Source organism: Nyctereutes procyonoides, unplaced genomic scaffold (genome assembly GCF_905146905.1).
Source record: "Nyctereutes procyonoides isolate TBG_1078 unplaced genomic scaffold, NYPRO_anot_genome, whole genome shotgun sequence".
NCBI lineage: Eukaryota > Metazoa > Chordata > Mammalia > Carnivora > Canidae > Nyctereutes > Nyctereutes procyonoides.
Genome location: NW_026575125.1, coordinates 6,649,324 through 6,673,073, shown reverse-complemented (window position 1 = coordinate 6,673,073; position 23,750 = coordinate 6,649,324). Strand labels below are relative to the sequence as shown.

At 45.8% G+C, this 23,750-nt stretch overlaps 2 protein-coding genes across 8 annotated transcripts in view; both read right to left on the bottom strand.

The window, feature by feature from the left end:
• Positions 1–467: 467 nt before the first annotated feature.
• On the bottom strand, positions 468–16,581 carry CLDN34 (claudin 34). Of its 4 annotated transcripts, none has more exons than XM_055337515.1 (4): positions 14,316–16,581; positions 11,722–12,063; positions 9,334–9,464; positions 468–1,842 (listed from the first exon to the last, which is right to left on the bottom strand). In XM_055337515.1, exons 3-4 carry the CDS (start codon positions 9,432–9,434, stop codon positions 1,176–1,178), a joined length of 768 nt encoding a protein of 255 aa, XP_055193490.1. In that variant the 5' UTR covers positions 9,435–9,464; positions 11,722–12,063; positions 14,316–16,581; the 3' UTR covers positions 468–1,175. The 4 variants fall into 4 exon arrangements, with proteins under 4 accessions (XP_055193490.1, XP_055193487.1, XP_055193489.1 ...); XM_055337512.1 differs by having other exon boundaries at positions 11,951–12,063; XM_055337514.1 differs by lacking the exon at positions 14,316–16,581 and adding an exon at positions 13,545–13,770 and having other exon boundaries at positions 11,951–12,068.
• Positions 16,582–16,720: 139 nt separating this feature from the next.
• The window catches only part of SHROOM2 (shroom family member 2), a 143,062-nt gene continuing 136,032 nt past the window's right edge, over positions 16,721–23,750 (bottom strand). For 3 of the 4 annotated variants that reach the window (XM_055337508.1, XM_055337510.1, XM_055337511.1), the window contains 2 exons: positions 22,131–22,403; positions 16,721–19,493 (listed from right to left, as the gene is read on the bottom strand). In XM_055337508.1, coding sequence (XP_055193483.1) covers positions 19,227–19,493; positions 22,131–22,403 — 540 coding nt within the window. In that variant the 3' untranslated portion in view covers positions 16,721–19,226. The remainder of the gene's footprint in view (positions 19,494–22,130; positions 22,404–23,750) is intronic. The other variant, XM_055337509.1, reaches the window with a different exon arrangement.

Sequence of the window (23,750 nt, the reverse complement as noted above, 5' to 3'; positions counted from 1 at the left end):
GACTTATTACAAAATAATCCAAGGCTGGGGTTGGTGGGAGTGAGGATAGGGATGAAACACTACTGGGCACATAATGAGGATTCCTGAAGCTGAGATAATCGTCTGTCTACCTTTGAATGCATCAGAAAATTTCCATAAGAAGAACATGGAGACAATCTCACGAGTTCATACTCAAGCGTTGAGGTGATACTCAGAAAAAAGACAAAAATGAAAACGGAGAGTGAAAACAATTTAAAAACTACATTGGTCAACACCAAGATAATTAATGCAATCTTCCCCCTTCCTCTAGACATTTAACAATTAAAGGGGGAAAAATGAAGCATTTACCTTGCCTTTTTGGTAAGAGCTGAATTTTGGAGAACCCAACTAGCCATACTTGATGAGGGAAAGGTCTTCATTACAAAAGCATCCCAGCTAATAAATCTGATAGGAATGTTCACATTAGAGGGATGCCTGGGTGGCTCAGCGGTTGGGTGTCTGTCTTTGGCTCAGGGCATGATCCTGCAGGATCGAGTTCCCCATTGGGCTCCCCGCAGGGAGCCTGCTTCTCCCTCTGCCTATGTCTCTGCCTGTCCCTCTCCTTGTGTCTCTCATGAATAAATAAAATCTTAAAAAAAAAAAAAAACGGGAGAAGAAAGGAGATATAAAGCTGATATGACAGTATCTTGATAGGTGTTGAGTCTGATAATGGGTGTGGGGTGATTCCTTATATTATTCTACTGCATATTTTGGAAAATTTTATATGATAGAGTGATGTTATCACCATACCACAGGAAATAAGGTTGGTAGTCTGTAGCAGACATTTAGGAGGGAAATGTGAGAATCACAGAAAATCTCATTTCCATACACTAGGTTTATGCATTGATTATTTATTCAGCAATAGTTAAAATTCAGATCCAAGAAGACCAACTGGCTGGTGAGAAAGATTTTTTTTTTAAATGAAATTTCTCCAATCAATGAACTGGTGCGTCAGTAAAACAAAGACACAGAAGATAAAGGAAGGAAATAGATGGCCACTTCCTGCCTAAAACTACCTTTGCCATGGTCTTGAATCTTTGGAAATATTTAATAGAACATTCTGCTAATACTTCTTTTTTTTTGTTTTGTTTTTTTGCTAATACTTCTCATAAACTCTTGGTCATGTTGGATTCGCAAAGCCAAGGCAAGCAGGAATTCTACATCTCTGAAGTCTCAGGATGTATTTGTCTGGCCGGGGGGCGCTTGTAGGAGAGGAAAAGCAGCCCACTTAACAGCATCATGAAGGCAGCCAGACATGCCACCAGAAGGGCACTGCCAATTTCCTGAGTATCTGGCTTGAAGGGTATATAGAGAGATGGTGGGAAGGTGATACCCTCTTCGTTTATCACGGAGTAAAAATTCCAGACCACAGTGATTGAGATACAGACGCCAGCAACCACGTTCAGAATCCCTGAAACAAAAAATGGGTTGAAGGTGGCGTCCTGATGAATTCCCATGTACACATTCCTAAGTGCAAAAATGATGGCGGCTCTTCCCAAAAGGCCCAGAATGGTGGCGACCAGCAGGAGATTTTGAGAAATACGGATATCAAGAGGCAGGTAAGTATCGTGGTAGGTATAGCGATGACACAACGTGGCTCTGTTGAAGTTGGTGATATATTGGTAAATGCAGACCTTCCACATTCCCACACAGACCAGGCCAGAGGGAAAGAGAGAGTTGTTGTTCATGTACCACACTCGCCACTCCACGAGGCCCATGGACGTGGTGGTGAGGATCCATCCCACAGTGGCTATGGTGAAGCCCGCCATCTGGCGATTGGTGCTGTTGATGAGCAATAGCATGGTGGCTGCATACCCTGGAGGCCTGCAAACAAGCACAGAGCATCGTGAGGGTGGGTAAGCAGTGTGCTGGAGAATGGAGACATTTGACATTCACGCTCTGCTGGTGGGAGCACAGAGCAAGCCAACTTTGGGAAGGGCGCTCTGGCACTATTTTCATCACCACCACCTACTTTCTAACAGGCAGTTCCATGTCTAGTTATTTGTCCAAAGAAATAATTAAGACCGGTCACAAATACTTAGTCATAACGTGGTCGTCGCGGCACTGTTCATAATACTGACAAGTGGGAACCAGGTTCGAGTCCAATGCAGACCTTGGTTAAATAATTTATGCCATATCCATGCAACGGGGCTATGTGCCAACACCAAACACATAAGTGGAATTGAACAAGGTGTAGGATTTTTTTGTTTGGCTCTGTTCACTTGCATAACGTTTTCCAGTTTCCCCCATGTCGTGACATGTTTGAATAGTTGGTTTCTTTGTATTGCTGGGTCCTATTCAATTGTAGGGATAGGCCACAGTTGAAGTTTTTGGACACTGGGATTGGCTGCAAGTTTGGGTTATTATGAACAGTGCGCTCTAAACATTTCTGTGCAATATTTTGTATGGGAAGATGTTTTCATTTCTCTTGCACAGATACCTAGAGTGGGGCTAGTGGAGTGTATGGTAAGTGTACGTTGGATGTTTTAGGAAGTGCTCAACCACTTCCCCAAGTGGCCACACCATTGTACATTCCCACCAGCACTGCATGAAGGTTCCAGTTTCTCCATCTCTTCCAACAGTTGATATGCTTAGTCTTTTTGATCACATCCATTCTAATTGCCATTAAAACAGAATGGAGCCAAAAGGAAGATGCCCAGAAGCTAGCAGGTACGAATAAGAAGTTACAAAAATAGTACATATAATATAATCATGGACAGAAGTAGAACTGGAAGTCTATATGCTAAGTTAGTAAGAGACATTTTTATTTGGGTTAGAGGGATTCTGAGTTCTTAAAGCTGTTTGTATTGTGAAGAATCACACACATATATTTTAAAAAGCACACAAAATCTAAGTGTACAGCTCAATGAATTATCCCAGGGCAAATAACCACATAGACACCACTTGGTTTAAGACGCATAACATTATCACTTCTTTTCTTTATCGTTTTGTGCCTCAGCATGTACCCCCACGCATCTTGATTCAGTCCTGCCTGTTTTTCAAAACAGGGATCATGCGGTAGGCATTCCTCTGTGACTGGCTTCTTTCACTCAACACTGTGTTTATGATCTTGGGCTGTGATTTTTTTAAATGATGTCTGGGCTATTCAATACCTTTTTAGGAACTTCTGTCATGAGCATGATTTTTAAAAAGAAAAACAATAACAAAGACTTCATTAAAGTGAAGCAATGGAGGAAGAATTATGTCTGGCACACAAGTACGCTGTAGGAGGTACTACAGCCATTCATTTGCCGTAAGACATAGCAGACATAAAAATTCATAACGTGGGGGATCCCTGGGTGGCGCAGCGGTTTGGCGCCTGCCTTTGGCCCAGGGCGCGATCCTGGAGACCCTGGATCGAATCCCACGTCGGGCTCCGGGTGCATGGAGCCTGCTTCTCCCTCTGCCTGTGTCTCTGCCTCTCTCTCTCTCTCTGTGACTATCATAAATAAATAAAAAAAATTAAAAAAAATTCATAACGTGGGAAAACACCTGTGGAGGGTTGAATTTAAAACACAGATAATAAAACCACAACTTTGTAGTGTGATCTTATTTTTTGCCCATCATGAAATAAGCTGGAAAAATGCAAAACAAGATGCCTCTGACTATTGGGATCACTAGTGATTTTTTTTTTCATGTTTTACAGCAAAAGTCTATTACGTTTTCTTTTTTCTAAAGATTTTATTTATTCATGAGAGACCCACAGAGAGGGGCAGACACAGGCAGAGGGAGAAGCAGGCTCCCTGTGGGGACCCCGACACGGGACTTGATCCCAGGACCCCGGGATCATTACCTGAGCCAAAGGCAGATGCTCAACCACTGAGCCAGCCAAGCGTCCCTATTACTTTTTCAACTGGGGAAAAATGGGGCACAGTGATACAAGCATAGAAAGGACAAGGCAGGAGCAGGCATGGATAGCATTGAGGGGTCTGGAATTTATTAGGGGGCATCCCAGATGGGAGGGAGGGACAAGGTGAGGGTATTTTCCAAATTCCTACCAGAAATTCCTTCTCCTGGCCAGAACATTACTGGCAGATGTCATATTTATAAAGATTATTTCTTTTTGGCCAGGTAATGCTGAGCATATTATTTCAAAGGAGCAATTTTATTTATCTTTTTTTTTCAGATTTTATTTATTTATTCATGAGAGACCCAGAGAGAGAGGCAGAGGGAGAGGCAGGCTCCCTGCGGGGAGCCCGACGGGACTCGATCCCGGGTCTCCAGGATCAGGTCCTGGACCGAAGGCGGCGCTAAACCACTGAGCCACCGGGGCTGCCCAAGCATCTGCCTTTAGCTAAAGTCCTTGCCCCAGGGTCCTGGGATGGAGCCCCGCTTTGGGCTCCCTGCTCAATGGGGAGTCTCTCTCTCTCTCTCTGCTGCTGCTCCCACTGCTTCTCTCTCTCTCTCAAATAAAATCTTAAAAAAAAAAAATTTTTAAAAAAAGGGAAATGGTTTCATTTCAGTGAAAATTAGGGCAAACATAATACATATTTATATATGTATAAACACAATATATGCAAATATGCAGAACGTGTTTGTATATGAATAGGGAATTTCTGGGTGCAGGAAATGGTTAACAGTTGTCACCTCTGGGCAGCAGGCCTGGGGTAAGAGCCCCGGAGGTACAACTTTCCCTCCATGGTTTTAATGTTTTGCCAGAAATCTGTAATGCTCTTAAAAGTTAACTGATCAGGGATCCCTGGGTGGCGCAGCGGTTTGGCGCCTGCCTTTGGCCCAGGGCGCGATCCTGGAGACCCGGGATCGAATCCCACGTCAGGCTCCCGGTGCATGGAGCCTGCTTCTCCCTCTGCCTGTGTCTCTGCCTCTCTCTCTCTCGCTCTCTGTGTGACTATCATAAATAAATAAAAATTAAAAAAAAAAAAAAAGTTAACTGATCAGTTAATTGAGAAGAGGGAGAGAAGCAGAACAGAGGCAGGTCACAACGCCTCTGAGCGAGGTGAGTGGGGGGGGGGTGGCCTTCGAGGGTAGCAGCCCAGCCTCCCGCAGCACTTCTGAGGCCCTGGCTCTGTGCCAAGACAGCACTTCCTAAGCTTTGCAGTCTCAGGACTGAAAAGGTCTCTGCCCTTTGCGCTTAGAAACTGGAGGTGGCAGTTACTGGGTAGTGGAGTTTCAGTTTGGGAAGCTGAAAAAAGTCCTGGAGGCAAGGTACTGGAGGGAGGTGATGGTTGCCAACTTAATGCCACTGAACTGTACCCTTAAAAATGGTTAAAATGGTCAACAACGTTATGTATACTTGACTGCACTATGAAATAAAAACAAAACATTTGTTGATGACCCCAAATGGTTGCATCCACTGATATTTACCATATTAGGAATTAAAAATGAGAAATTTAATTATTATTATTTCTTGAAATTTAAATTATTAATTCATGTAATAAACATCATATATTAACAAGGATTTTTATGAAAAGTGACTATTATCCAAACAAAATTTAGAGGATACTGTTTTTGCAATCTACAAACAGCTTTAACATCAGGCTTTAATGGGAGGGGGCTGGAGTCATGTGTACTTCTGCTTTCCGGGTTTTTTTAGATCAAATGGCATAGAGCCTCTCAAAAACTCCACTGTATGCTTGTGAGAAAGGAGAATGAAAAAGGCAGCCAACATTTTCATATTGTGAAAATAGTTTTGGCCTTGTGGATGGCACCCCACATCCAGCACCTGAAAGAGTCCCCAGACCACATTTTCAGAACCACCCTGCTATTGGCTTTCTATTTATCAACTCCATTTAATCCATTCAACCACTTAATCCATGAATCCCCCCCAAACAACGCTTGTAGGTGGGCAGTAGTTTGATCTTCATTTTCTAAGCAAGAGGGCTAAGGAGGACAGAGAGGTTGAAAAACTTGCCTGAAGTCTACGCAGGAAGAAGTAAGCAGTGGAGACAGGTTGGCTGCAGATTTCATCCTCTTACCACCCTCATTTGGGGGAAGGTGGTAGCAAGTACATTTAAGTCCAAGGTAGGAGAGTCATCTAGGGAAGGGAGGGGGACCTCTTCCACTGAACGGAGAGGCGAGGACCTTGAACAGATATCCACACAGCCAGGGGCATTAATAGCTTTGTTCATGAAAGCTAAAAGGTGGACCCAGTTTTCCATCCATATGTGACTGGATCAACAATACATCGTATATATGTACAATGAAATAGTATTTGGCCTGAAGATGGAAGGAAATTCTCTCACACACTATAGTATCGATGCACCCTGAAGACTAATCTATGCTGAACGAAATAAGCCAGCCATGAAGGATAGATACCATGTGATTCTACTTACATGAAATTCTTAAATCGTCAAAATGGTGGTTGCCAGGGGCAGGGGCAAGGGAGCAGGGAGTTAGCATCCAATGGGGCGTGTTCGAGTTTGGGAAGGTGACCAAGCTCTTAAGATGGATGGTGGTGATGGTTGTGCAATGAGAATGGGCTTTATGCCCCTGAAATGTGTATTTCAAGTGATGAAAATGGTAAACTTTGTGTTGTGACTCTTTTACCACCATGAAAACAAAAAGATCTCTGGGGTTTGATTTCTTCCTTTCCCCCCGGACCCCCTGGGACTGTCCCTTCCTTCCACACTGCTCACAAGCTCACTCTGGGACTCACATGAGGCCAGAGCTTGATTGGTCTTCAGATATCCATGATGCACCTGGCCCTCCACATGCTCAAGGATATTAGAATGTCTTCTGTGGGACTGTCCAAAGACCAAAGTTTTGGCAGAACCCCCAACCCTCTCGATGACTCCAGTTGGAAATACCACCAAGACCACGACAGCATCGGCAAGCAGAAGTGGACAGAAGGCCTATTCCTCGGAAGATCTGTATGTTCATGGACAAAGAGGGCCTCCAGAAAAGTCATCTCTGCTCATCCCAATCCCTCAGAGTCCAAGTGTGCAACTCCAACTGACGATCTATACCTTGGGTGTGCACTGGGTCTGAGACTAGAAGAAATTCCCTCATAATTCATATTCCTAAACTAATATATCATTTCTAAATGCAAACACTGATAGTATAAACAGAGGCATAAAGCGAGATCGAATTGATGCTAAAAATGCCATTAGTGGGGCACCTGGGTGGCTCAGTTGGTTAAATGTCTGCCTTCAGTTCAGGTCATGACCCCAGGGGCCTGAGATCAAGCCTTGTGTTGGGCTCTCTGTTCAGCGGGTAATCTGCTTCTCCCTTTCTCTCTCTCCCTCTGCCTCTCTCCCAGCTTGTGCTGGTGCATGCACACACACACATACACACACTCTCTCTCTCTCTCTCAAAAAAAATGGATAAAATCTTTTTAAAAAATGCCATTATTGTACACACTTAATGACAGTAGAGTATGGAGTCATTTTTCAAAATAAAAGAATCTCAGCAACCCAAATGTCCATCAGCCAGGTGAATGGATGAAAGGTGGTCTATCCATACAATAGAATATTATTTGGGTCTAAAAAGAAAGTTCTGACACCTGCTGCTACATGGATGAATCTTGAGAATGTTATGCTGAAAGAATCCAGACACAGATAGACAAATATTGTATGATTCCACATATACGAGAGACCTAGAGAGATCCGTAAGAACAGAAAAGGGGATGGTGGTTGCCAGGGGATGGGGAAGAGGGTGAGGAGTCATTTAACGGGGACAGTATTTCAGTTTTGCAAGATGGAGAAGTTCTGGAGGTTGGTTGCACAATGTGAATACTGCATGCTTAACACTGTCAAATTGTACATTTTAAAATGGTAAACATAGTAAATTTTGTTATACTTTTTTTTTTTCTTTTACCTCAATTAAACCTTTTAGGAGCACCTGGGTGGCTCAGTGGTTGAGCGTCTGCCTTCAGCTCAGGTCGTGATCCCTGGGTCCTGGGATCGAGTCCCACATCGGGCCCCCCGCAGGGAGCCTGCTTCTCCCTCTGCCTGTGTCTCTGCCTCTGTCTGTGTCTCTCATGAATAAATAATCTTAAATAAAAACTTTTAAAAATAAGATTTACTTAAATACTTTGGAGTTCTTACCTCATGGACATTGAACTCTCTCCGGAGTATGTAAAAGGAATAGGATATTGCACTATTTTAAAGTTTATGGAGTAGACATGAGGCCAAGTTCTATGCTGCTCTAAGGGTAATGCAGGGGAGGTGTGGTGAGCTATAGTAGAGGTGGGGGAGAGGGGGCGGTGCATACTGCAAGGCTTTCAGGATCCTATTAATGGAATCGAATTTCATTCCCAGTCCAAGAAAGCAATCCAAAGGAGCCAACTACTGCTGCAGGCAACAGCAGAGATGAATTTCAGAGGCATTATACAAAGTGAAAGAATCCAGAGTCAGAAGGTTACATGCTCTATGATTCCATTTATAGGACAATCTGGAAAACCCCAAAAGCAAAACTGTAGGGCCAGGAGACATACAGGATATTGTGTGGTGTAGGGAAAGGATCAGCAAGAAGGAATTTGGGGGGTGATGGAGCTGTTATCTTGATCATACTGGTGGATACACTATGTACCTAGTGCATGTTTGTCTAAACTCTCAAAATTGAACACAGGAAAGACAAATATTTATTGTGTGTAAATTACACATTAAATTCTGAAAATGGAAGGGAAGAGTCAAACTATCAACAGAAGCATGGTTCATGGGATCCCTGGGTGGCGCAGCGGTTTGGCGCCTGCCTTTGGCCCAGGGCACGATCCTGGAGACCCGGGATCGAATTCCATGTCAGGCTCCCGGTGCATGGAGCCTGCTTCTCCCTCTGCCTGTGTCTCTGCCTCTCTCTCTCTCTGTGTGTGACTATCATAAATTAAAAAAAAGAAGCATGGTTCATGATAGAGCTGGAGAAAACCCAAATATCCATCTACAGTAGAACGGACAAAGGAATTATGGGTTTTTTATATGATGGAATACTATACATCTTGCACAAATGGTTATGATAGCATTTGTGGTATTTATTGTAAGTATTTATTGACATACTCCTTCCAGCTGGGCATAAATGGTGTTTCACTTATTCATAATTCACTTAGCATGATGTCAGTACCCAACAGGCACGGGAAGTTTTTTGAATGGGCCAAATGTGTCCCTGGATGCCTGCTTCAAAACTCCTCAAACCTGAATTAATCTGTAGGATGGAGACCCAGCCCAGCGCTGATGGCCTGTTGAGTAGGAAACTCCTAATGGAACTCTAGAGTCTCTGTAATCCATGGCATGAGGTCAAGAGGAACATGACCAAGGAGCATTCTTGCTCTAAAATACATGTTATATATATAAAAAATAAAAATAAAAATAAAATACATGTTATAAGGCTTCATGATCTGATGGGAAAAGCAGAGAAATTTACCTGTCTGTTTTTGGCTCCAAGGGGGATCCACTTTCAGCCACTCCACTGGAGTTCTCCACCTCCGAAACTTGGTAATCCTTTTGTCTTTGGGTAGTTGGCATCTTCTTTCCTATTGGGCCAATGCCAGCCCACTGTCAGATGAGAGCAATGAGACTTTGAAGGATGCTGTTACTATAGTCTGGGTCTCAGCAAAGTGTTCTGGCTCACTGTGTACCACTTACAAACTTATGTACTTATCCCACTTATCCCCCTTTAAAGATAAAAGGCTTTTATCTTTAAAAGCCTTCAAAGAAAATTTTGTAATAATGGGGCCACTGTGACACGGGAGCTGAGCGGCAAGTATGGCCATTGTGACACTGTGATAGCTGAGTGGCAAGTATAGCCATCTTATGGTTTGTGTACTGTTTGCTAAAAGGAAGGACCATCTAGGAGAATCATAAAAGCCATGCTGCACTCCTTAAGAGTTACTCCCGATTCCCCTGTCCCCCTGGTCCTTGGTTCTCTGTGTTTATAGATTTGCCTATTCTGGGTATCTCCTATAAACAGAGTCCTACCACATGTGGCCTTTGGCCCGGCTTCTTCCACTAAGAATGATGTTTTGGGGGTTCATCCATAGATGTGTCAGTACTTTGTCCCTTTTTGTGGCCCACTAATACTCCACTGTATACAACAGTTTACTTAGTGGGTGATGGACACTTGGGTTGTTTTCTCTTTTGGGCTATTGTGAATGATGCTGCCATAGTAATGTGTGAGTCTCTGTATAGATAGATTTTCATTTCTCTTGGGTAGGTACCTAGGAGTGTAATTGCTGGGTCACAAGGTAACTCTATGTCTAACATTTTAAGGGACCACCAAATTGTTTTCTCAAGTGGCCACACTATTTGATAACCCCAAAAGCAACGTATAAGGGCTCTGATTCCTCCACCTCCTGGTAAAACTAGTTATTGCTTGCCTATTTGGGTTTGATGACTGTGTATATGGAGTCACTATGTGTGCTCAGTGTAAAGGACCTTTAGGAAGAAGGGGTACTTTGAGGTTAATTGTAGTTTTCTGGTTATTTTCTGGCTTTGTGAAGTTTGAAACATAAATATTCTTACCAGACTCTGGCTCATCACCTGAATGGAATTTCCATCCTCTGAATTGAACAGAGCTTTGTGAACCCTGAAATGCTTTCTCCAAGATGGGAGACCTTTCAATGGAGTGTTCTAGTAGGTGTTAGCTTTCATTAACACTTGCAATGTACACCTCACACTTTGCCTGTGTTCTGATGGGTCTTTGGTTCAGATGGGAAAGTCTCCATTCCTAAGGATGGAACGATGGCATATGGCTGTCTCTTCCCAGGGTCAGAGTATTATTGTTTTTCCCTAGCCAGGAGACCAAACTTGAGGGCTACACATGTCAGGTAACTGGAGAATGAAGAGGAGAAAAGGGGAAGTAGATGGTGAGGACTCGGGTAGAGAAACAGGCTCAGGAGCGGCGGGCCTTGTGGAGTGTGAAAGATAGACTTGAACAGGGCAATGAAATACCAACAAAATCAACAGCAATAACGTAAAGAGCCCCTAGTGAGGCTGCCTCATGATGGCATTGCTGCAGTGTCACAGTGCAAAGGCCGCAGAACAAAGAGAGAACTGCTGAGGTCCTAAGTGGGATGAGGTGGCCTGAGGTGGTGCCTCTCGAGTCCATATCAGAAGAGACCAGGAATGGGCATCTGAATGTGAAAGCAAGGAACAGCCAATTCAATCATTGAGAGCGAGTGAAATAAATACTCCTGTGGCCAAGGAGTCAGAACACAATGAAGGGGCACAGAAAACACAACAAACGTTCAAAAAATGAAATGTGGCATGACCCCATGATGCAGCAATCCCAGCTCTTGGCATATACGCAACAGAGGAGCAAGCAGCCAGCTCCCCCCCCCCCCCATTCACCGAAGCATCCTTCACAACAGCCCAAGTGCCTATTCACAGATGAATGGATGCATGAAGTGTGGTCTCTACACACAGTGGAGTATTTATCGGCCTTCCTTAAAGAGGAAGGAAACTCTGACACCTGCTCTGCCCTGGATGCACCTTGAGGCATCCCAGTGAAATAAGCCAGTCCCCAAGAGACCAAGAGAGTGATCCCACTTATATGCAGCACTTAGAAGCAGTCAGGGTCAGGGACAGCAAGTATGACAGCTGTTGCCAGGGGCTGGAGGACAAGGGAACGTGGGTTAGGGTTCAGCGAAGACAAGGCTTCTGTTTGGGGAAAAGGAAAACACATGCTGGACATGGACGGTGCTGCTCGTTGGACATTATAAATGTCCACTGAACCACGTGCTTAAAGTATGGCAAAACGAGCGACTGTGTGCTCTCTTTTACCACGGTGACACACACATGACAAAGGCCATACCTTCGCTAATCAGTGATGTAGTCTTCAAGGGAATCACCCCCTGGGGGAGGAGGGCCACTGACAGCGGGGGCCCGCCGCACAGAAGCCCACGCCCCTCTTCTCAGGACACCTCCTTCCTTCTTCAAGTGCTCCTCAGCAGGCCGGACACAAGTCCTCAGCCGCAATGCCAGCCAGCTGCCCTGTCCTCAGCTTTCTGCTGTCCCCACATTCTGTTACCCATTGTCCTCACCTTCTAAGTTCTCGGTTGCTAGGTCCTGGGGGGCGCCCTGTCCGTTAGATGGCTGACTCTTGATTTCAGCTCAGGTCTTGGTCTCAGGGTCTTGAATTCGGGCCCATGTTGGGCTGCACTTAAAAAAAAATAAGATAAAACAAAAACAAAAAGGTAAAACAAACAAACCCCTTGGTTGTTAAGTCCTGAGCGCCAGGACAATATCCATTCTTTCACTGATCAGCGCGTCCCTTTGGTTTCTTTCCTTCATCATGTATCCTCTATCAGGTTTTTTTAGGGGGTGGGTCATGTTTATTCCTGGACCATCCAGAATCCACTTTGAGGATGTGACTGATCACAGAAGTCCTCACTGATTCTGTTGGCCGTCAGAAACGGTCTCTAAGCCACATCATCAGGAAGTAAGCTGTGGCAAGGTGCGCATGCACGTGTTAGCAGAAGTGGCACCCACAAGGGCGAGATTTAGTTGTGAAAGACCACAGGCAACTAACACACTAGGGAAGATACTCTTCATTCATACGAAAGGGCCTCCTTGTAGCTGAGGCTTGGATTCCCGGCTTGTTGACACATAATACACATGGATAAGACAGTACGGTACGTGCAACAACTCCTAACTTGTGAGAAATTGACCTAAGACTGGGAAGAGGGATCCCTGGGTGGTGCAGCGGTTTGGCGTCTGCCTTTGGCCCAGGGCGTGATCCTGGAGACCCGGGGTCGAATCCCACATCGGGCTCCCGGTGCATGGAGCCTGCTTCTCCCTCTGCCTATGTCTCTGCCTCTCTCTCTCTCTGTGACTATCATAAATAAATTTAAAAAAAAAAAAGACTGGGAAGACTTCAAATGTGGCTTTTGTAGACAGGAGACTACTGGAAGGTCACATGATGTCACCTAGCCAGCACTTAGGACTAGATTTTATACAGAAGCCAAAGCTCCATCAAAATTGCTTAGTATTTCCATAATAAGGAATTTATCCCAAGAAAATGAGTGGAGAGATGTACAAAGATGTAAGTGAAACACATACTCAATGACCTTTATAACCGAGGTTACAGCCGGGAAGACAAACAGAAAAAAAGTCCATTTAAAGAATATCTAAAAAAAAAAAAAAAAAAAAAAAAATCTAGTGAACCTTTCTATGCCCTTATAGTGAAATTTTACACACTCAACACTATGTCAACAAATAATTAATGTTCCCAACTTTAAAAAAAAAAAGATTTTACTTATTTGAGAGTAAGCGAGAGAGAGCATGAGTAGTGGGAGGAGTAGAGGGAGAGGGAGAAGCAGGCTCCCCAAGGAGCAGGGAGCCTGATATGGGGTTTGATCCCAGGTGAGCTGAAGGCAGACGCCCAACCTACTGAGCCACCTAAGTACCCCCCACAACGTTATTAAATAAAAAAAATTCAAAAACATAATTAGCATAATCCTGTTTCATAGAAAAAAAACGGGGGAAAGAAAAGGAGAGAGAGAGGAGGGAAGGAGATGTGTGAATATATGGCCTCAGATGGCAATAGGTCTCCGGCAGCTCTGGCAGCTCTATCTGCACAGGAAGGAAGACGACCATTCTAGGCGTGAAAGGGGATCGAGCACGCGGAGGGCCTACCCGACCTGCAGTCTCCTGAGAGTAAAGGAGAGGAAATCTCACGTTGCTCGCCGATGCACGCTGCATGGTCTGTTTCATTTACTCGTTCGCTCAAAGCTTGCGTATATATGAAGCGCTCACTTGTGCCAGGCACCGAGCAGATGAGCACAAATACACAGTTTCCCACCTTGAGCTTTGAGGGCTTAAGATTTGGCGGGCAAGGGCAGCCCGGGTGGCTCAGAGGTTTGGCACCTGCCTGTGGCCCAGGGTGTGATCCTGGAGACCCGGGATCGAGTCCCACGTCGGGCTCCCTGCATGGAGCCTGCTTCTCCCTCTGCCTCTCTCTCTGTGTCTCTCATGAATGAATGGATAAAATATTCAAAAAAAAGAAAAAAAAGATTTGGTGGGCAAGAGTCTCACAGAAACTCACACTGGATGACGTGGGACAGGCGCAGGGGTTAGGAGCACGTGCAAGCATGAGCCGCATTGGGCCGTGCGGCCTCGGGACCCTGGGTCCTGCTCGTGACGACACACGGCAGCTCCACGTGCCAGGAGCCCCTCCCGCCATGGGACTGGAGACTAGACAGTTACAGACCTACGAGCAAGGGGTCTTTGGATGAGCAGAAGGAAAACCTCGGAAACGGAGAAAACACTTTGGAACTTCTCCACTGTGAAATCGTCTCCGACCTCCGAGAGGTGGCCAGCAGCACGGACCCCTGCAGCCTCCACCCCGACCCCCGAACGGAAACAGCTTACGCGACCATGCCGCGGCGACCGGAATCCAGGACTTACCAGCCGCACCGGGCTGCGATCCAGGGCCCCGGTCCAACTTCGCCGGTCACCCGGCGCACGTCCTTTCGCTGCCCCGGGCCGCGTTCTAGGGTCGTGCGGCGCGTTCCCTTGCCAGGTGGCCTTTTTGGAATCGCTGCTCTACCTTGCATCGCCTTGGCCCTTTTAAGAAAACTGGTCGGGCTTGGTTTTGTTTTTAAAGAATTTCCCTCACTTTGGGTCTGATGTATTTTCAGCAAGCACACCTCAGAAAGCAAACTGCGTCCTTAGAGTGCGCTCCGGATGACATCGTGTCCCCTCCTGGTGCCGTCAGCTGCGTGAACACCGCTCGCTGCCGTCTTCCCAGGCTGGTTGATGCTATCCGGCAGGCCTCGCCTTTGAACTTGATAACCAGGTTTACGCTGGCGCAGCCCTGTGCTTTGGTGAAATTTGCCAAAGACACCGTCGTTGCACTCGGTTATGTCCACCCCCTTTCCTCTCCGCCTGCTGGTCTCAGGTGGTGCTGTAAGGGACGCGAGCATTTGGGGGACCTGGTGGACAGGCAGGAGGGTGCGCCTATATAGCTTGGGTTTAGGGGGATGTTTACGTAGCTCGATGATGAGTGAGCAATCTTGTGTGATCTTGACTCAAGATGCCTCACATACAAGAATACACACACCGCGTGTTGCTTTTCTTCTCTTAACGGGAGATGCAAAAAACACGCTTCCAGAATGCCTGCCTTGTAGTGCACAGGCCTGTGGCAGTACAGCAGCTAGGTCTGAAGATGGAACGAATGTCTGGTGTCCCCCTGTCCCAGTGTCTCAGGGTACCCACTGTAGAGCTCCTCTTGAAGAAGTCTGATGGGCCCATACCAAAGATCAAACTGACACCAGTGGGGCTCGCCGGCCTGGCGAGGGCTTGGGGACAAACGCCCCGCACATTGTCATCAGTGGGTCATGGAACACGCCATAAGGACCACAGCCCTAGCACTACAGTGGCCACCTATGACTGCATTTGCATCATTCCCATTTATTCATCTCTTGACTGTTTCAGAACTCAAATGAGACAAGTTGAAGTAGCCTGGTCAGAAGCCAGAAATAAAAGCAAAATGTGTGGTGTCCATCCACTTTTAAAAGTCTAACTTGGGCAGCCTGGGTGGCTCAGTGGTTTAGCATAGCCTTAATCTCAGGGCGTGATCCTGGGGTCCTGGGATCGAGTCCCGCGTCAGGCTCCCTGCATGGAGCCTGCTTCTCCCTCTGCCTGTGCCTCTCTTTCTGTCTGTGTCTCTCATGAATAAATAAAATATTTATTTATTTATTTACTTACTTAAATAAAATCTTAAAAAAAAAGTCTAACTTGTGAATATCTTCCTATTTTCAGTAAATATTCACTCTAGTTTGGAATAACTTATTAAAGAGACTTCCGCGTTGCCCCCCCCGTCTAGCCTTCAGGTCCCACAAACCTACCCTGGAACAGAAACCTTTCTCAAAAAAAGAAAAAGAAACCTTTCTCATCCTCCCAAGCAAAAGAAATCCCCATCTCCCTGGTGGCTCTGGCAGATTCGTTCAGGGAAGGCATTTCCCTCCAGGAGCAGATGGAATGAGGAAACCACAAGAGCGTACACTTATGGAGGACTTTTCTGAACCAGGCATGGCCTCGAAGCACATGAATAGCAGTGAGCTCACTTGAGCTCTGGAGCTCTTCTCCAGTTACAGAGCAAAACCTCACAGGCTCAGGGAGGCCAAGTATGTTGCTCACGGCCGTAAGGCTAGGGGGCGGCAGAGGTGCCCTTGCTCCAGGAGCGTGGCTTTAGTGTCCTTCCGGATTAGGAGACGTGGGTGTGGGAGGACAGAGCCCGTCAGTGGCCCCAATTCTTCGCACCCTGCATTCATTCACACTCTGCCACATGACTCCATGGCTTCTGCCCCCGAAGAGGTAGGACACATCCCACAACCTGAGCTCAGCTGTGGGACTTGCTCTGACAATGGAAGGGGAGCAGTGTGATGTAACCAGGTATGTGGAAGATGCCTTCGTGTCTGGGTTTGCTCTCTCACGCACCTGCCACTGACATGCCCAGGCCAGATTGCTGGTCCCGGGAGGAAGAGGAGAGGCACACGGAGCGGAGACTATCAGGATCTACAAATTCACGAGCTAAAGAAACACTCTATGGCACACTGAAGTTTTATAGTTGCTTGTTAAACAGCATAACTGTGGCAACAGCGAATGGATACACTCTGTGTCCCTGACTCTCTCCTGACTGCAAACTCATCAGCCTTGGCTCGACTGGCATAACGTTATGCGTATACAAGTAATCAGTCCCACAACTCATCAGTAGTTTCAGAATTGGGCATATGGTGAGAACAGTCTAACTATTTAAAAACAAACAAACAAAACAAAAACTAACCTAGGTAAATCAGAGACATGCTCCATTCACTCAGAGACACTATTTATTTTGTTAAAGTCAAGCAGGATGATGTGTTGAGAGGTAAGCGGTGAGTGTCAAGCATGAAATATGTACACATTTTCCACAGTGGACGGCAGGATAAAAGCCACAGGCAATGCCCCTGACTGAAACCTTGCTATATAGAGCATTCCAGAGCTGAGTTATGACAGAGGAGGGGAGTCAGCCACCACCTAAGAATGCCAAGGGCAGAACATTAGCACCAGATCGTTGTCGTATGCAATAATATAGCTATATACAAAGTTATGTACATTGACTCACTGAAATCTTTGGGTCCCCGCTAACCAGACGTTTAAGAGGCAAATGGGATGGGCACAGGACACGTATGATGACATGTGCTTTGCTGAGAGGGTAAATAGAGCACTGTATATTGCTATGTGTAAGAGAAAGTCCTCAATAGCCCTCAAAAGGCTGGATCCAGACACATAAATTCTATTATTCACATTTTACATATTGATCATCAAAATGATTCACAATACTGTATTTGAGGGGAAAGAATCACAGATAAAAGCTTTGTCTAAATTAAAAGCAAACTACACTCAAACTACTGTGGTTGTCCCCCTGAGGGAGAACGATGGAGGTCCGTGGACAGCCAGCTTCACCTTTTCTGAAGTGACCAGTTTTCACAGCAAGGGACTGCACCAGGAGGGAAGGAGGACACTTCATTGGCAGGAAGGGGAATTTTTCAAGTCAGATAGAAATAGCTTAATTTAAGAGGAATGAAAACCTGTGAAAAGGCATTTATCTTTTTGGCATGGCTGGGTTGCCAAAAAGAGTGTTTATTGCCTGCATTACTGAAGCTTGCCAGTTGGGACCCCTCCCCCGGGTGCACAGACATCCATGCTGTGGCTCAGGAGTCCAGCTCACCCTCTCTGGCTCAGGAAGTATAGACATCAGTCAGTTAAGACATTCATGTGCACGTGTGTTTTGGTAAGGCAATGGTCACTGCTGACAAAGGGACATACATCTCCCTACCTGTTGGCAGACTTTTGTGGGAATAGGGGGCAATGAGGATCTAAACGATCCTTCCATCAAACAAATGTCTGGATATCAGCTCAATACGAATTCACCCAAGGGGTTCTCCTGCCATTTACCAGGCATTGAATCAGATGAGCATCTGTGAACGAGCACACATTAGGTCTGCAACGACGTAGATAAAAAATGAGTCATAACCAAGCCACTGGTGGTTGAACATCTTCCCACATGCTTGTTTGCCATGCACATATCCTCTTTGGTGAAGTGCCAAGGTAAGTCTCTTGCCCACGTTTCTAACTGGGCTGTTTGTTCTCTTACTGTTGAGTTCTCAAAGTTCTTTATGTGCTCTGGATCTAGATCCTTTGTCACATACATGATTGGCAAGTCTTTTCTCCCAGTCTGTGACTTGTCCACTGGAAACCGACAGCACGACAGTGTTTTCCTACTGCACAGACTCTCTTTAGAATCTTGCAATTTCAACCAATAAAATGGGCAGAAAAAGATCAACTTTAGGGGTTGTCTAGTTCATAGGACCTCTGAAAAGCCAGAGGAAAGGTTCTTATAAGCAAATACATAGGACCCTTATAGCAAGGTAGCAGATTTAAGGAGGCAAAAAGAGACAAGTAGCCGATTATCGTTAACAACCATATGCAACAAAAGAATTGTTTTGGGGAAAAAGTAATTTCGGAAACACACTATTGGTCTCATGAAACGAATGTCTAGCAAGCACATAACACTACTGGACCTACGATTAACCAAGCAATTTCACTCTGCAGAAAAAAACATCCCTTGGGCCATAACGTCAGTACTAAAGCTATTTGTTCTGTGGGTGTGTTTTAAAGCATGCAGACTGTTTCTTTCAGTGGCGGTTTTAGAATGAGTGAACCCAACATGCAGGTTATTCATTTCACAGCTGGGTTTTTAACTACTCGGAAACTATTCACTTTTCCTAAATGTTAATAAATTACCATCCTATCATCATGATTTTTGCTGGTGGACAATGAATGAGGGACAACAAACACTCCACACCATTGGACGAAGAGGGATAAAACATGGCAGCCCATGCTTTGGACGAATCACAGAGTAAGATGTGCACCAGGGCTTCCCGTCTCACGCACCCCACCCAGCGGGGCCGCTTCCCGAGTGGATGGGAGGAAGGGCAGACCTAGCAGTGACTATAACCACTCGCATGCATGGCGTGAGTGGAGCCCACAGTCTAGACTGTGGAGAGTTGCCGTCCACCGGAGCCTGGTGCCACGTGTGCTAACTTGCAAAGGAGAATGGCTACCAGTGAGACATTCTGCTCAGCATTCAAAAGGAAAACTAAAAAATTAAATAAATCATTGCAAACATACATGGAAGTTATTGCTTTCCTAAGAGCCATTTTGCTACCAGAGGATTTGCCCTACAGGAGATAAATACAGGCTGAGGTTTCTACTTGCATCCTCAGGAACGGAGCTCCGAGGGCCAGTTCCTGTCTGCTGCCAGGGACGGGCCTCCTATTTGCCTCTTTCGGGCTGAAGGCTGTCGAACAAGCACTTCAGCTGCTCTTCACCCAGGTGTATCTTATCTTCCAGCTCCCGCTGCTCGATGATGAGGGCGGACTTCATCTTCACAAAATGCTCATAGTCCGCCAGGCTCTCCTCGCTGAGATAGCTGGCCAGGATGTCGAACACGATGCGCTCCCGGCGGTCCAGGTTCTCCTTCAGTTCCTTGGCATCCTCGTGCTGTTGGATGAGAACCCGTTGCTTCTCGAGCAGCGATTGCTGTGGAGAGAGAGACAAGCCCGTTGAGGACCAGGCCTAGAGCAGGGGCTGCAGCCAACGCCTTGACAATGCCAGCAGTTGTGGGGGCTGGTTCAGTGGAGGCCCTGACACCAAAGGCAGGGACCAGAGACCTGATGACATGTACGTGGGAAGACTTGGGGTGTGGGCAGACTCCAGCCCCAGCACCCCTGTAAGCACTAACGGCTTGGGACACCCTCGCTTCTTCCTAACGCTGTGATGAGAAGACTGGGCCAGGGACAGACAACTAGAGTTCGGAGAGGCTCAAGAGGTGTAAAGGACCTGGGGATCCCAGGCAGGCCAGAGGCCTGTGGCAAGACATGGGGTAAAGTAGGCAAAAGAAATAGAGTCTAAAGAACTTATAGAGCTGGGTCTCTAAACCATTGGGGCAGGAGGAAGAGCCTCTGGGCAGCCTTGCAGAAGGACGCGGGTCAGGGGGCCAGGGCAGGCAGAAGGGATACAGGGCTGGGGGCAGATACCTGGGATCCTTACAAGGGTCCTGCTAGGGGGGACACAGACGACCCCGTCCCCAAAACATGGCACTCATAGTTGCAAAATACACACTTAGCTGTCCCTACCATCCCCAAGTTTAATGAAAACTAAGAAGGAAGAGACGAATGCATTAAATGCCTTCCAATGTCAACTGGGGGAGGCCAGGGGTCATCTCGGTGTGATTTGCACTCGGGCACCAGGACAGCCACTCTGTTATTCTGCTACTTTGCAACCTGGCCACGGACACTGATCCACAGCCACACGGGAGCGGTCTAGGACGCAGCGGCGCTCTGTAAAACAGGCACACTCAGGAAGAGCACTCTCGACGCGAGGCTTCCAGGAAGCACCTGCAAACCCTATCGCCTTGTAGGGCACCCTGCCCGCTCCTGAGGGACACCTCTAGCTTCACGTCAAACACACATACAGTGAATTTTCACGGAAAGAGGGGAGGCAAAGCAAATTAATTCCAACCCAAAGGGAAGCCGATGTTAACGGATTCTAGAAGTCTGCTTCGGGCTATTGAAATCAGTTGGGCTGAGTGGGGACAGGAAGCTGCAGAGATTGTGAGGAGGATCTGATGTGTCTGCATCAACTCACGTGTTCATTTTCTATCTGGAAAGATGAAGGGAGCCTTATAAAACCTCCCTCCATGGCTTTTAACTGGTTACGATGTCTGTCTCTGAAAAGTTTAGCTTCCCTGAGATTTGGCTGCCCAAATGGATTCCCCTCCAATGCCAGCTATGCTGGAGACTGGACCACTGCACTGCATCTGGCCGTGGCCATGAAACACTGCATTCGGAGGGACCCCCAGGGACGGAGTGAGGGCTGCAGAGTCTGGTACCCAGGAGGACCATGCATGTGGTACTTAGTGTTGTGATTCCTTCTATCATCCTGAAATTCTAAATAAAGTCTCTGTTCTTCCACATACACAGAAAGAAAGATGAATCAAAGGTGAGCTGAGTTGCAAAGGCCATACTATTTTTTCACTTATTTTAATGCTTGAGAATATTCCAATTAGGTAAAAATAAATCTCTTTCCTGTTTGTGTTATTTTCCTCTTTTTTTTTTAAATTTATTTTTATTTATTTATTTATTCATGAGAGACACAAAGAGAGAGAGAGAGAGGCAGGGACACAGGCAGAGGGAGAAGCAAGCTCCCTGTAGGGAGCTTGATGCTGGACTCGATCCCAGGACCCCAGCCAGGATCATGCCCTGAGCTGAAGGTGGACGCTCAACCACTGAACCACCCGGGCGCCCCTAACTCTTTTTAGATACACCTGGTAAGGATGGGAAAAACAGCAATATGGAATCTGAAATCACCCAAGGGTCTCAGTTATTTTTTAAATGCTTATATAGTATGTTGAAATGGTAGTAACTAATGACTTAGCTAAGCGCAGAACAACAATGATCTGAAAGCCACGCTTGAGAAGATTTATGTGGACGACACCACTCTCACCTGGAATAAGGGAGAAGGATGCTTCTTCTGCCCGCCCCTTCAGAGAAGTTAAGAAGTCTTATTAATAATTAAGATGATCATTTGACAGCCTACTCAAAGAATCAAACTCAATCTTTTGCTGATATTTGACCTGGAAGAAAAGCCAACGAGGCAGGTATTACTTCCCGTATTTTGTGCGTGAAACACTGAAACTATGAGACATGTTCCAAGCTGCACACCTATAGGAAGGAGAAAAGGCTGGCAAGTCGTTTGCCTCTTTCCAGACTGCTATGTGCACTCCTGTTAAAAGCAGCAACATCACGTTGTATTATCACTGAGTGTTTACAGTTTGTCAGAGTAGGTGAGCTCCACTTACACGTAGTCAAGAAAAGTGAAAAGGACTCTTTCCTAGGAAGAGACAGTTATTAGTAACGATCCATGGGGACAGATGAAAAGATGTCACAAAGCAGCCACGGCTCCTCCCAAGGATCACAGCAGCCCACGGTCCAGTGATGACGGCGCTCCGGCCCCTGTACACCGCGGCAGCACCTGTCTCAGTTACCAGAAAGAGAGGGAGAGCCCGGGATGGGCTGCTAGAGAACTGTGTGTGGCTTCACGGCGTGACCTCATGACACCTTGTGCACAACTGCCCACAGGCCGCGCTGACGTCCAGATCAGACACGAGGTACCTACCCGATCACCAGGAGAAGTACTGTCGTCCAAATTATTGAGGGCATTCTCCACTCGGGCCAGGCGGCCGGACAGCGACAGCAGAAGGTTGACCACTTTCTCCAGGTCCCCAATGAACATGCGGAACTTGTCGAACTCGTTGGGTTTGCAGACATCTTTGGCAATGGCCTCCACCTCGTCCCCAAGGGCGCTGTTGGCTTGGATGTCTTCCAGCAGGCTCTCCCGGGCTTCCCGAAGCACTTGCAGCTTGCGACTGATGCTCTCAATGAGTTCCTGCTGTGGGGACACAGGGTGGCATGCAAACAGCCATGAGGACGGCCCCAAGCTGGCATCTGCAGCCGTGGTCACCGCTCCCATGCTCTGAGATAAGTGACCTGTGTGGAATTCAGCTGAATGGGGTAAAGGTTTACTTTGCATCAAACAACAGAGGACTTATAAGACCAGGGGAAGGATAACAGCTCCGGGTTAAGTCACTGGCATTTAGAAATATATATATATTTCTAAATTAATTAATTATACATATATTATATAATATATATTATGTAATATATAAATATAATTATATAACATATTATATTAACATAAATATATAATTAATATATTAATATATTAACAATACATTCCTATGTGATATATTAATATTCATATATTATATATTTATATTATAATTAACATATTAATACGATATATTAATATGTATTTCTAAATTAAATATATTTTTAAATTAAATACATATATTATTTATATATATTATTTATTTAGAATATATATAACACAATTGATCATTTTACCCATTTTTAAGTGCAACACTCTGTGACATTAAGTATATGTGCTTGTATGACCGTCATCATTACTAGTCTCTGGAACTTTCTCACGATCCCCAACTGAAGCTCTGGCCGTTAAATACGAACTCCCCATTCTCCTTTGCCACTCTTCCTTTAAATGATTATTTTTTTAATTTATTTAATTTAATTTATTTTTTTTAAATGATTATTTTTGAGGTGCTTGGGTGGCTCAGTGGGTTAAGCATCAGTCTTTGGCTCATATCATGATCCTGGGGACCTGGGATCAGGCCCTGTGTTGGGCTACCTGCTCAGCAGGGAGTCTGCTTCTCCCTCTCCCTGCCAGTCCCCCTGCTTGTGCTCTCCCTGTGTGTCAAATAAATAAAATCTTTTAAAAGATTATTTTTTTAAAGGGCAAAAATAAAAAATAAAACCTATAAATTGTCCACCCTCATGAAGTGAAGCAGTGCCATATGATCTGACTTGAGTGGCAAGATTAGCTGCCTCCTTTGTTATATTTGGGAAGAGTTATAGGGATGGCTCTAAAGAAGTACAATGTGTGAACCCCGCCCTGGAAAAAATTACTTTCTTATGATCACGGACATGTTTCTGCTATTAGGTCCACCCATGGCGGCCTGCAGGAAGGACACACTGAACCGCTAGCGCAGCAGTGCACACTTGGCATGAGCTGATCACACGGCAGTTTTGTCTCAGGATGAAGCATTGACAGAGAATCTCCATCCAGCATCTGTGTGTGCATACACATATATAAAAATAACCCCCCAGACCTCAAAGGCACAGGCTTTTATCAGGGCACTGCCTCTTCTTGGCTCAATGTGCC

What these genes read in the sequence shown, in the direction of transcription:
- CLDN34 (XM_055337515.1), bottom strand. Translation starts at nt 9,434, where the DNA reads ATGCCAACTACCCAAAGACAAAAGGATTACCAAGTTTCGGAGGTGGAG. An exon ending in TTGGAGCCAAAAACAGACAG is followed by an intron (nt 1,843 to 9,333) that starts GTAAATTTCTCT and finishes GCTTGTTTGCAG; the next exon opens with GCCTCCAGGGTATGCAGCCA.